Here is a 13,349-nt window from a genome sequence, read left to right on the forward strand (position 1 = left end):
TGGTTTTCTTGCCGCTTTGAATCCACCTCTCATGATTGGTAATGGGAATAATTTCATTGTTAGAGGGTGGACCCTCTCAAGACTTCAGCCCAATGCTGATATTACTACGACTTACATTATTAGAGGGTGCGCCCCTCACATATACTCAACCTGAGGCTGTTATGGACTTCGATGGTGTTATAAGAGGGTGCGACCCTCCCATAACCTCGCCCCAATGCTGATATTGAGGCAAATTATGTGATTAGAGGGTGACCCCTCTCATATACTCACCCAAAGGCTGACAGGGTCTCTGATTGTATTAATAAGAGGGTGCGGCCCTCCCATTACTCAGCCAGATAGTGATATTATTGCAAATATAGTGTCTATATCAGTGACTGGCCCCTCATATACTGGGCCAGTCACTGATATAGACACTAATTTATTATTAGAGGGTGCAGTCCTCTCGTACTGCAGCCTGGTGTGGACATGGATACTTATTACGTTGGTAGCGAGTGCGGCCCTCTCATATGCTCACCCCATTGGGACTACTGATCATGTTCCCATCAGTTACTGTTTACGTTGCAGTTTATTTCAGTATTGACTTTTCTGATTGACTTATTGGAGGGCGGACCCGTCACTGGACACTACCCAATATGATTTTTCATTCTGCTACCATCAGCCTTCGTTTATCTTTTGGGCTTATACCAGGGTACTGGTTTATTATTAGAGGGACACCCATCAAACAAACCACACAAGCTGATTTTAAGGAACTATTCTGGGCTGGAGCCTCATGTGCGGTCGGTCAGAAATGAGACTTCCATGCGAATCCCAAACCCTTGAAATTTGGGTGATTTTTGGATAGATTGCTCACCCAGATTGGGGATATACTTTTTATGGGGTACTTGTGTGATTTTGGGGTATTTCCAGAAAATGTATTATTTTTCGCTTGGAGATAATTGAGTTGATACAGTAATTAATTATATGCCATGTGTGGGAGTGCCTTAGATTGTAACTCTATTGTGATTGGTGTATACATTTGTGTCCCTGTCCCCAACAAGGTCCCCTTGCTTGGGGACTTGCATAAAAGGCCAGTGTGGCTACCATTAAAACTTTCCTGCTTAACCCTCAACATGTAGCCTTGTCTGGTGATTGTAGGGAGCCATTATACAGCTATCACTACTAGCTCTTGTAAGAGATTCACAGCTTTATTGGATCATTGGTCGGCTGAGATATCAACTGGAGAACACTACAGCACTGCTCCTACTAAGGGAGAAGGACGTCCCTGACGGCACATACCCCTCCACACTCTGGGTGTCCGTCACAGTCTCTGTTCGTGCCTTTTTGGAGTTATATGGCCACACTTCGAACTTTCAAAGCGGCACTTCGAATTACCTAACAACCGCACAAATCAGAAACCACCATGGAGCTTGTTAACGCCTATTAACAACTTGGAACGTTTCTCACAGCAGTGTTCTAATTGTTCGTCTGGGTGGCCGCAATTCCTATGGACAACCACGAGGTGGCGGCCATCTTGTTCGCATGAACGCAGGCAGCGGTGTTTGGGCATGAATCTCCTGGAACTAAAATCGGATACAGAAACTCCTGAACACCACTGGACTTCCATCATCGCATGCGTTTGTGTCTATACAAGTTAGAAGAGCACTGTTAGGTGGTATCATTCGTCTGGATGAAGGGAACAAGCTCCAGGGTAAGACTAATGACTCTGTTCGGTAGTTTGTTTGTTTTCAAACTACCGAACTAGACCGACCACAAGCCCTGATTCTCTGAAACTGTTTTGGGCATGGGACCATGCCTGCAGTCAGTCAAATAAATGACTTCCATAGAATTTCTGAACCCCTGAACTGATCTGGGTGATTATTGGGTATGTTGTTCACCCAGATCAGGGCTATCAGGGGAGGTGACATTTGTTGGGATATCATGTGTTTTAGTGTACTTTTGGGACTTTTTAGATACGCGTCTTTTCTGCCTGGAGATAATTGGATCAGATACTGCATTAACCCAATTATCTCCCAGGCAAAGGGAACATATTGCATGCCTTGTGTGGGAGTGCCTTACATTGTAAATATGTTATTATTGGTTTGGAAGTTTGGGTCCCTGACCCAAACAAGGTCCATGTGGGCGTACACCTTGCTTGGGGACTTGCATAAAAGGCCAAATGTGGCACCATTAAAATCTATTCCAGCTTACACTCCAAAACGGTGTCGTCCTGTTATTGGAGGGAAAGAAGATTTACTCCTGTGTCTGCTGTTTCAGCTTGCAGGGGATTCAACGGGGAAAGTCCTTGTAAGGACTCCCTGTGGGAATTATTTGCCATTTCTCTTGGAAAAGGGGTATCCGTGACGGTGCTAAATTGGCAGACCGTCACACGAGCTATCCCTGCCTGGAAGCAGGAGAACAGGCTGATGGGCCTATTCCTGCCTGGAAGGAGAACAGGCTGAGGGACCTATTCCTGCCTGGAAGGAGAACAGGCTGAGGGACCTATTCCTGCCTGGAAGGAGAACAGGCTGAGGGACCTATTCCTGCCTGGAAGGAGAACAGGCTGAGGGACCTATTCCTGCCTGGAAGGAGAACAGGCTGAGGGACCTATTCCTGCCTGGAAGGAGAACAGGCTGAGGGACCTATTCCTGCCTGGAAGGAGAACAGGCTGAGGGACCTATTCCTGCCTGGAAGGAGAACAGGCTGAGGGACCTATTCCTGCCTGGAAGGAGAACAGGCTGAGGGACCTATTCCTGCCTGGAAGGAGGCGAGCGGGCTGAGGCACCTATTCCTGCTGAGGGACATATTCCTGCATGGAAAGAGGAGGACATGCTGAGAGACATATTCCTGCATGGAAAGAGGAGGACATGCTGAGAGACATATTCCTGCATGGAAAGAGGAGGACATGCTGAGAGACATATTCCTGCATGGAAAGAGGAGGACATGCTGAGCGACATATTCCTGCATGCTTAGGACATGCTTAGAGTACACACACTTTGTCTGTATAAATGACATCTAAGACGTTACACAGGAAACAGATAATGGCTGACAATATTTAATGTCAATTCCCAGTTCTATTTGATGTTTTGTAAGAGATAAGACAGACACAGTTGCTTTGTTTATCGGTTAACATTTTATTGAAGTAGATTGATTACAATACACAGTTCACCTGCGATGTTCCAACACCCAGAGAACTTCAGATAGTGTTAACTGTTCCAGTTATACCCCACATACAGTATCCATCCTGCTCTAGAATTTAACATCTTCTATAGTACTCATTCCATTCTAGAACAAAGACTTTAGCAGAGCTATGCCACACTCACACTCACAGATTACTCTTCCTGCTCAAGAACAATTAAAAGGAACCGGAGTGGATAACCTTAAGTTCCGTATTTGCACCACATTCAGACATACACATGGGTTTTGTAAATTTAGAACCACGGAGAAATGAGAAGTCAATAGCAACATCTTAAATCCTAAATCTTAAATTTTTCTAACGATTTGAGTAAAATGTGAATTTCCCTAGTCAAATCTCCACAATCCCATGATTAGTACATAACTACCTACAGTACTCATCCAGGTCAGGAAAGCTACTAATCACATAAACAGTACTTATCCTGCTCTAGAACATGCATAACGTAGAAGCAGTACAAAACACACTCACCTGCTTTAGAACAAACTGAGCCAACAAACATCCTCTCACGCCACAATGCAGAGTACTGCCAAGGACACACATTGTCTCACATACAGTTTGCATTTGTGCTACAACAGTCACGCTGTCCTGGGAGTCTGAAACAGATCTCTGAAGTCCTAGAAGTGCACTCAAAGTCTCACAAAGGACTCATACCGGATACTGCAGGAAGAGACACACAACTCAGGTAGAGACCTGCACTTTAAATATAAGAGAACAAACTCAAAATACATGCTTAGAAGTGAGAAAACACACTGCAAACAGTAACACACAACTGCGATACATCACACATAAAATGGATATCACACGTCTGCTTCCACCAGAGTACCAAAATGCTCACCTAGTTTACCGCATGCTCATACAAAACATACCGCAAAACGACCCCTTTCAATGCAGGATGAGATCCCAGAAGCCAGGATTACTAAATATTATAAGTAAGATATTACAGTGTCAGTATAATGCCTCAATTTCACAGACTATTTGTGTTTAGTGTTAAAATCAGAATGCAGGGATTACTGGAAGCGTTATTAATCCTCCTCCCAGACCCATCATAGCGATTTGTTTATTCACAAAGCATGAGAACAAGGAGAACGCCATTTAATAAGTGTTATTTCAGTTAACAACTGACCATTACGCTCTTGGAATCAGATCTTCATTCACAAACCTGGAAAAAATATATATATATATATATAACCAGGAACCCCTCTTATGGAATGCAAATCCTGATTCTATGAGATGACATTTCAAAGATCCCTTGGAACGACGTGCATCAGATACAACCCATAGACAGCTGCACGAGAGGTGTCACATCCACATATTAACATAGAACAAGGGCACATGTGATAGAAATTTACACATATCTCATGCCATCTAATAAGGACATTTTATGCAGGAAGAGGGTAGCAGGTTAAGAGTGAGGATGTTGGTGGCTCTTGTTACCTTCTGGGATCTATGCAGAGACCCTTGATGGTGACATCACAACTTGGCATTTGGTGGCCCAGAGGTGCAGGTAGAGGTAGGTTCTACTTACCTGAAGCAGTCACTCATGGCTGGCACATGTCCATCCACGGCACCATATTGTCCAGCTTGTGGAGCTTGATCTGCCAAGAGTCTAATTCAGTGAGGATCCGCGCACAGATAAAGCCATTTTAAGAACTATTTGTTTTTGCAGCGATAGGTTTGGTTTCTAAGCAGAAATGTTGGTGTCATGTGAAAACATGCAACAGGTAGGCAATTAATATAGAGAATAGCAGGGTGCACAGCCAGGGTAGGACAAGCTACAGGTTGATCATGTATAATGTCTAAGAGGAGTTTCTGATTCCAGGTGTACAGCACTAAGAAATTTGCTGGCGCTATATAAATATAATAATGTGTCTGGGCGGAGTTTATGATTCCAGGTTATTTAATGTCTGGGATGAGTTCCTGGTTCCAGGTTATATAATGTCTGGGAGGAGTTCCTGAGTCCTGGTTATATAATGTCTGGGTTGAGTTCCTGTTTCCAGGTTATATAATGTCTGGGTTGAGTTCCTGTTTCCAGGTTATATAATGTCTGGGTTGAGTTCCTGTTTCCAGGTTATACAATGTCTGGGTTGAGTTCCTTGTTCAAGGTTATATAATGTCTGGGTTGAGTCCCTGGTTCCAGGTTATATAATGTCTGGGTTGAGTTCCTGGTTCCAGGTTATATAATGTCTGGGTTGAGTTCCTGGTTCCAGGTTATATAATGTTTGGGTTGAGTTCCTTGTTCAAGGTTATATAATGTCTGGGTTGAGTTCTTGGTTCCAGGTTATATAATGTCTGGGTTCCTGGTTATATAATGTCTGGGAGGAGTTCCTGTTTCCAGGTTATATAATGTCTGGGTTCAGGTTATAAAATGTCTGGGAGGAGTTCCTGGTTATATAATGTCTGGGTTGAGTTCCTTGTTCAAGGTTATATAATGTCTGGGTTGAGTTCTTGGTTCCAGGTTATATAATGTCTGGGTTGAGTTCTTGGTTCCAGGTTATATAATGTCTGGGTTGAGTTCTTGGTTCCAGGTTATATAATGTCTGGGTTGAGTTTCTGGTTCCAGGTTATATAATGTCTGGGAGGAGTTTCTGATTCCAGGTTATATAATGTCTGGGAGGAGTTTCTGATTCCAGGTTATATAATGTCTGGGAGGAGTTTCTGATTCCAGGTTATATAATGTCTGGGAGGAGTTTCTGATTCCAGGTTATATAATGTCTGGGAGGAGTTTCTGATTCCAGGTTATATAATGTCTGGGAGGAGTTTCTGATTCCAGGTTATATAATGTCTGGGAGGAGTTTCTGATTCCAGGTTATATAATGTCTGGGAGGAGTTTCTGATTCCAGGTTATATAATGTCTGGGAGGAGTTTCTGATTCCAGGTTATATAATGTCTGGGAGGAGTTTCTGATTCCAGGTTATATAATGTCTGGGAGGAGTTTCTGATTCCAGGTTATATAATGTCTGGGAGGAGTTTCTGATTCCAGGTTATATAATGTCTGGGAGGAGTTTCTGATTCCAGGTTATATAATGTCTGGGAGGAGTTTCTGATTCCAGGTTATATAATGTCTGGGAGGAGTTTCTGATTCCAGGTTATATAATGTCTGGGAGGAGTTTCTGATTCCAGGTTATATAATGTCTGGGAGGAGTTTCTGATTCCAGGTTATATAATGTCTGGGAGGAGTTTCTGATTCCAGGTTATATAATGTCTGGGAGGAGTTTCTGATTCCAGGTTATATAATGTCTGGGAGGAGTTTCTGATTCCAGGTTATATAATGTCTGGGAGGAGTTTCTGATTCCAGGTTATATAATGTCTGGGAGGAGTTTCTGATTCCCCTGTCATGTTAACATTATAAATAACCTATCCAACACTCAAGGTTTAGAGCCCCTCTTCCAGCTCTGCTTCAGACAGTAGAAGCCATGTCAAGGCCCAGGAGTTGCTATACAGATTAAGACTAAGCTGTACAAAGCAGAGACCAGCAGCAGTATATATAATTAGTACAGTAAGAGTGTATATCACACACGCATACTCGCGCTATCACAGAGACAATGCCATCTACACAACTACACATAACAGCCTCCCGAAGGAGGGGGCAGCTGCCAGGGAAGCAGAGTGGGTCTGACAGCTGCCAAGTGCCTTATTGCTATTCATAAGGCCTCTAGTTATCTAATGGTAACCCAACTACTGGAGTGCGTTTTGCCATTACATTGGGAAACATGACTTGATACAAATTGTGCTGCTCCTTAGTCTGCAGTGATAACCTGGAGGAAGAGGCCGGCGGAAAGCGCAGGACATTGGGGGACAAGGACACTGGTCATAGCCTGAGTTGCAGGGTCACGGTGTCTGTCCTCCGGGATGCTTCGTTTTGAAAGAACCAAGTAGAGACTGAACACCCCTGCGGACACTGGAGCCCACTCTGCGAGCAACAGAGTCAGCAGGAGGAGTTGGGAGACAAGAAGAGCCCTGAGGACGAGCATCCAGACACTTCTGGTATCGCAGCTACGGGAGAGAAAGGGGGACAATAAGACTGCATTGTCAGAGAAATGGCAAAATAATCAAAAGAGGAAAAGAGAAATAAAACCAAAAGGGGCTGGGAGATAAAAACCAAAAGGGGCTGGGAGATAAAAACCAAAAGGGGCTGGGAGATAAAAACCAAAAGGGGCTGGGAGATAAAAACCAAAAGGGGCTGGGAGATAAAAACCAAAAGGGGCTGGGAGATAAAAACCAAAAGGGGCTGGGAGATAAAAACCAAAAGGGGCTGGGAGATAAAAACCAAAAGGGGCTGGGAGATAAAAACCAAAAGGGGCTGGGAGATAAAAACCAAAAGGGGCTGGGAGATAAAAACCAAAAGGGGCTGGGAGATAAAAACCAAAAGGGGCTGGGAGATAAAAACCAAAAGGGGCTGGGAGATAAAAACCAAAAGGGGCTGGGAGATAAAAACCAAAAGGGGCTGGGAGATAAAAACCAAAAGGGGCTGGGAGATAAAAACCAAAAGGGGCTGGGAGATAAAAACCAAAAGGGGCTGGGAGATAAAAACCAAAAGGGGCTGGGAGATAAAAACCAAAAGGGGCTGGGAGATAAAAACCAAAAGGGGCTGGGAGATAAAAACAATCTGATGGATGGAGGAGGAAAGTTGTATAAACAAAAATCAAAAGGGTTTGAGTTCATTCTTTACCACCAGTAAATGATCGAAAATAAAGTATAAAATAAACAAAAACAAATGAAACTTTACATAAATTTCATTTTAGTTTTGCTTTACTTTTTTAAAAATAGGTCTCTGGCAATTAAAAAGAAAACATTCTTTCTAAATTATTTTTTCTTGACCAGGATTATGTTAACCCTTGTTCATGATTGTTTTTGCTATATGGCTTTGGAACATGGTGAACATGAAAAATCACAGCTGGCTTTCTTTTAACACATTAATTTGGCCATAAAAATGTTATTTGGGGGCACAAAGGAAAGAAAGGACCAAAATAATCACGAAGGAAGGAAGGCAGACAACACAACCAAGAAGGCAGCAGAATCAGAAAGGAAACCAGCAAATCAGAATCAGGAGGGTAAGTGTAGGGGGCAAACAAATCAGGAAGATAAGGACCAAGTTAGAAACAACAAAATCAGGATTAGGTGGAAAGCAACTAAATCAGAAAGGGAAGGGGGTTACAAAATGATGAAGATGTGGACAACAAAATCAGCATCGGAGGGGGCAACTCAAAAATAAGTATCTTAACCGAGACAAGAAACAAGTGTGCAAGCAGAACCGCACCACCTGCTGTGAGCCTGTCTGTAGATGGGGCTCTATAATACATTACTCTGCCACCTACACAACTATAAGTGTAGAAAACGGCCACTCTGTATTAATTTACTTTAAATCATTCTGGATCACAATCTGACTGTGATCAGCAACAATGAGAATAAAACACTCCCTAAGCTTCCCACTTGGAGATATATCCACAAAAGCTAAATACTCTACCCATCACCCTGCTCTACCCTACATCCTTCGATTTACTCTCTTCACTCTATGTTCCTGATCTACCCAGTCCACTCTAGCCTACGTCCCTCGATATAATCCCTTAAACCACATAGGAAAGGAGTTTTTAACTCACCCTTTTTCCCATTTCGTGCTGGTGATGCCACGGCTGGTCCCACCTCCATGGCTGAGATCATCAATCTTGAAGATCTCAGTCAATCCAATGCTTCCCCATAGGAAAGCATTGAGAGAGTATTGCACATGCACAGCATAATGCCACTGCGCCAATTTAACTTCTCAGAGATATAGGGAGCATTAACGTAGGTGCTGCACATTGTGAAGCACTGACTCAGGAAGCACCTCTAGAGGCCTTCTAAGTGACTTTCACTAGAGGTGTCACCAGGCAGCAATGTAAACACTGCCTTTTTTCAGAAAAGTCAGTGTTTACATTGAAAAGCATGCAGGGACAGCGTATAGACTTCAGAACAACTGCATTAAGCTGTAGTAGTTCTGGTGACTATAGTGTCCCTTTAAGAATTGTATTTTTGGCATTTATTTCTCTGGCTCCTTACTTTACTAGCTGGCTCCTAGATTCCAAGCAAATTTGTCAAGCCCTGCCCTATGTCACGGAACTACTTTTGTCACTTTACCAATAATTCCCCCAATCTACGCTATGTCACCTGATCAACTACATCCTTTCTACCCTACATGCCCAGATTTACTCCAGCTACTCTATCCAACGTCCTTCGATCTACAAGTCTACTCTATCCAATGTCACCCAAACTATTACGTCCCCTCTACTCTGTCACCTGATCTACTCCGTTTACTGTACCCTAAGCCCCCAATCTAATTTGTCTACTCTTCCCTTTGTTCCCCAAACTAATCCAGCCACTCTACCCTACATTACCCAATCTACTCCAGCCACTCTACCCTACACTACCCAATCTACTCCAGCCACTCTACCCTACACTACCCAATCTACTCCAGCCACTCTACCCTACACTACCCAATCTACTCCAGCCACTCTACCCTACACTACCCAATCTACTCCAGCCACTCTACCCTACACTACCCAATCTACTCCAGCCACTCTACCCTACACTACCCAATCTACTCCAGCCACTCTACCCTACACTACCCAATCTACTCCAGCCACTCTACCCTACACTACCCAATCTACTCCAGCCACTCTACCCTACACTACCCAATCTACTCCAGCCACTCTACCCTACACTACCCAATCTACTCCAGCCACTCTACCCTACATTACCCAATCTACTCCAGCCACTCTACCCAATCTAATCCAGCCACTCTACCCTACATTACCCAATCTAATCCAGCCACTCTACCCTACATTACCCAATCTACTCCAGCCACTCTACCCTACATTACCCAATCTACTCCAGCCACTCTACCCTACATTACCCAATCTACTCCAGCCACTCTACCCTACATTACCCAATCTACTCCAGCCACTCTACCCTACATTACCCAATCTACTCCAGCCACTCTACCCTACATTACCCAATCTACTCCAGCCACTGTACCCTACATTACCCAATCTAATCCAGCCACTCTACCCTACATTACCCAATCTAATCCAGCCACTCTACCCTACATTACCCAATCTACTCCAGCCACTCTACCCTACATTACCCAATCTAATCCAGCCACTCTACCCTACATTACCCAATCTACTCCAGCCACTCTACCCTACACTACCCAATCTACTCCAGCCACTCTACCCTACACTACCCAATCTACTCCAGCCACTCTACCCTACACTACCCAATCTACTCCAGCCACTCTACCCTACATTACCCAATCTACTCCAGCCACTCTACCCAATCTAATCCAGCCACTCTACCCTACATTACCCAATCTAATCCAGCCACTCTACCCTACATTACCCAATCTACTCCAGCCACTCTACCCTACATTACCCAATCTACTCCAGCCACTCTACCCTACATTACCCAATCTACTCCAGCCACTCTACCCTACATTACCCAATCTACACCAGCCACTCTACCCTACATTACCCAATCTACTCCAGCCACTCTACCCTACATTACCCAATCTAATCCAGCCACTCTACCCTACATTACCCAATCTACTCCAGCCACTCTACCCTACATTACCCAATCTACTCCAGCCACTCTACCCTACATTACCCAATCTACTCCAGCCACTCTACCCTACATTACCCAATCTACTCCAGCCACTCTACCTAACATCATCCAAAATTCTCTATCCGCAGTGTTTATAGGGTACTATGTTGCGCTTTTCTGCTCTACACCTCTTCAGAAAAGTCCAAATTTTCAGTTTAAGAAAGTTTTTAATCTATATGGTCTTTAAATGATACATGGTATTAGAGTCACAAATTCCAGTCTCACCATACATGCTGCCTGCACGGCCTCTGACAGATGCGCGGCATTGGGCTCACACCAAAACATGTGACACACAAAGATGCCAGGAGCCTCCGCCATGATGAACGCAAATGTGTGAACATCTTTTCCAACACCCATGAAGGAGAGAAACCTCACACGGCACTCACTGAGTGACTCCTCAGTCTACAAGAAAAAGAGAGAGAGATAAACCTGGTCACTGACAATACCTGCCAAAGTATTGTTAAGATCATATAATGTCCCAGGGCCTACCAGTGTATAATGGGAGAGAGTCAATACCACATCCTTCCCCATAGCCCACCAGTCTATGATGGGACAGAGTCAAATACCATCTTAGAGCCAGCCAGTGTATGATGGGACAGAGTCAATGACAAATACTATATTAGAGCAAGCCAATGTATGATGGGACAGAGTCATTAACAAATACTATATTAGAGCAGGCCAATGTATGATGGGACAGAGTCAATAACAAATACTATCCCAGGGTCCCCAGTGTATGATGGGAGAGTCAATATCACATACTATCCCAGGGCCCCCAGTGTGTGATGGGACAGAGTCAATATCAAAGTATAATCAGGGAATCCACCACACACCTCCCTAGTATACCCAGGAAATCCACCACCAATACCATCACACACCTCCCTAGTATACCCAGGGAATCCACTCCCAATACGTAGCAGGCCGGATAGTTTGATACCTGTTGGTTTAAGATGGTGACCGTTGCTGAAGCCACGTTGACAGTGACAGGAATCCAATCGGCTCTACTGGTGCTGAGGGCAGTTTGTAGGGTGTTATTAATAATGTCCATACCTAAAGCACAGGGATAGCAATTTACATATTTATACAGTGTGCATGTCACGACTGCTAGTGTGGTCCAACACGCAGAAACTATGTAAACATATACATAGAAAATGAAAAGGAAATAAAGGGACAGAATGTAAACCGGTCCTTAGAATGGCCGGACTAATACGTTAGAGACAGAGAAGGGTCAAAGTGAAAGCAGAGGTCAAGGAAGCCAGAAAAACACAAATACCGTTTAAACAAGCCAAGTCAGGGAAACCAGAAATCGGAATAACAAGGAATAGACAAGGTCAAAATACCAGAAAATCAGAATCACAAGGATAAACGCACTCTCGGGAACCAGGAACAGGAAACCACTACAGGGCAAGGTACTGGGGTGAATCAGGGATTTAAATATCCCTCTCTAGGCTTTGGGGTTAGAGGGTGACCTCTAACCCCAGAACATGCGCGTGCGTTCGTATACTTATGGGGGGCGGAGCAATCGATGGACGCGACCGCATGGTCGGTGCCTTCTTGGATTCGCCGGGACAGCGTGGAGGAGCGGTTCCCGACTCGCCGTCGAGCAGTTAAGCTCAGCAATGTGGCGCGGTTGTGCTCAGACGCGCATTGTGGCGAGCCGGGAGCCGTGACAGTGCACAGAGCGTGTGCCCGCGCACCACCCTGCATAACTTTAGCAATTTGCCATATTTTGAGAAAAACTGCCATACATATAGAATATAATATTCCCTTTTCTGTCTGTTTTAGTATTAAATTCATTATTATCATTCACTTCACAGCAGTGGCATGTTTCTTTGCTGGAATGGTAAAGAGTCTTCTGAAACTTACCAACGGGTTTAATGACTGGAACATTCCCCATGTAGAAGACCTGGAAGCCCTGAACAAGCTCGTTCTTTGGAGCAGGAAACTCGACTGAAGGGAAGACAAGATACGAGAAAGAGAGATAAATCACACTGTATTACCAGGATGCGACCAGCCATCAGAATGTGAAGCTCAACTTATTTTATCATATGAAAACCAGCAGAATGTTACACAGTCATAGGGTCACAGCTAAACCATAGCTAGGTGTATGACGGCCATCAGATCTAGAGACTACCTTGAAAAGGAATATCCACCAATCGTGACTGATCATAGAAGAGACCATCCATGATAGAGCGAGTGCTTCTCCTCTCTGCCATGATCTGTAACAAGACCGTCCAGTGTTAACAGAAGGACACACACTCACCGTACACAGTTAGACCTGAAATGTCGGTCTGATCGAATGAGCCTTATCCCCTAAAGGGTGCGAGTTTGATTGTTCTAATTGTCTAAACAGAGCGTCAACATGCAGCCAACACAAACAAGTCCCTATGTTAATATGGTATGGTCGACGTCTAAACATGGGGTACCCGAACACCACCTATGTAGGTCAATGTCACTACTCATTCCGATACGTTCTGTACATGCAATGAATGTATGTAAATGTATTGTGTGTGTAATTGTATATAATAAACCATACCCCTCATTAGAG

General features: G+C 44.1%; 1 protein-coding gene across 1 annotated transcript in view; it reads right to left on the minus strand.

The window, feature by feature from the left end:
- Positions 1–4,361: 4,361 nt before the first annotated feature.
- APBB1 (amyloid beta precursor protein binding family B member 1) overlaps positions 4,362–13,349 on the minus strand; it is a 46,013-nt gene continuing 37,025 nt past the window's right edge. Inside the window, exons 9-13 of the mRNA XM_063433341.1 lie at positions 12,936–13,020; positions 12,668–12,751; positions 11,739–11,851; positions 11,030–11,206; positions 4,362–7,165 (exon numbers count right to left, since the gene is read on the minus strand). Of these exons, the coding sequence (XP_063289411.1) occupies positions 7,001–7,165; positions 11,030–11,206; positions 11,739–11,851; positions 12,668–12,751; positions 12,936–13,020 (624 nt within the window). The 3' untranslated portion in view covers positions 4,362–7,000. The remainder of the gene's footprint in view (positions 7,166–11,029; positions 11,207–11,738; positions 11,852–12,667; positions 12,752–12,935; positions 13,021–13,349) is intronic.

Source organism: Pelobates fuscus, chromosome 1, assembly GCF_036172605.1.
Source record: "Pelobates fuscus isolate aPelFus1 chromosome 1, aPelFus1.pri, whole genome shotgun sequence".
Classification (NCBI taxonomy): Eukaryota; Metazoa; Chordata; class Amphibia; order Anura; family Pelobatidae; genus Pelobates; species Pelobates fuscus.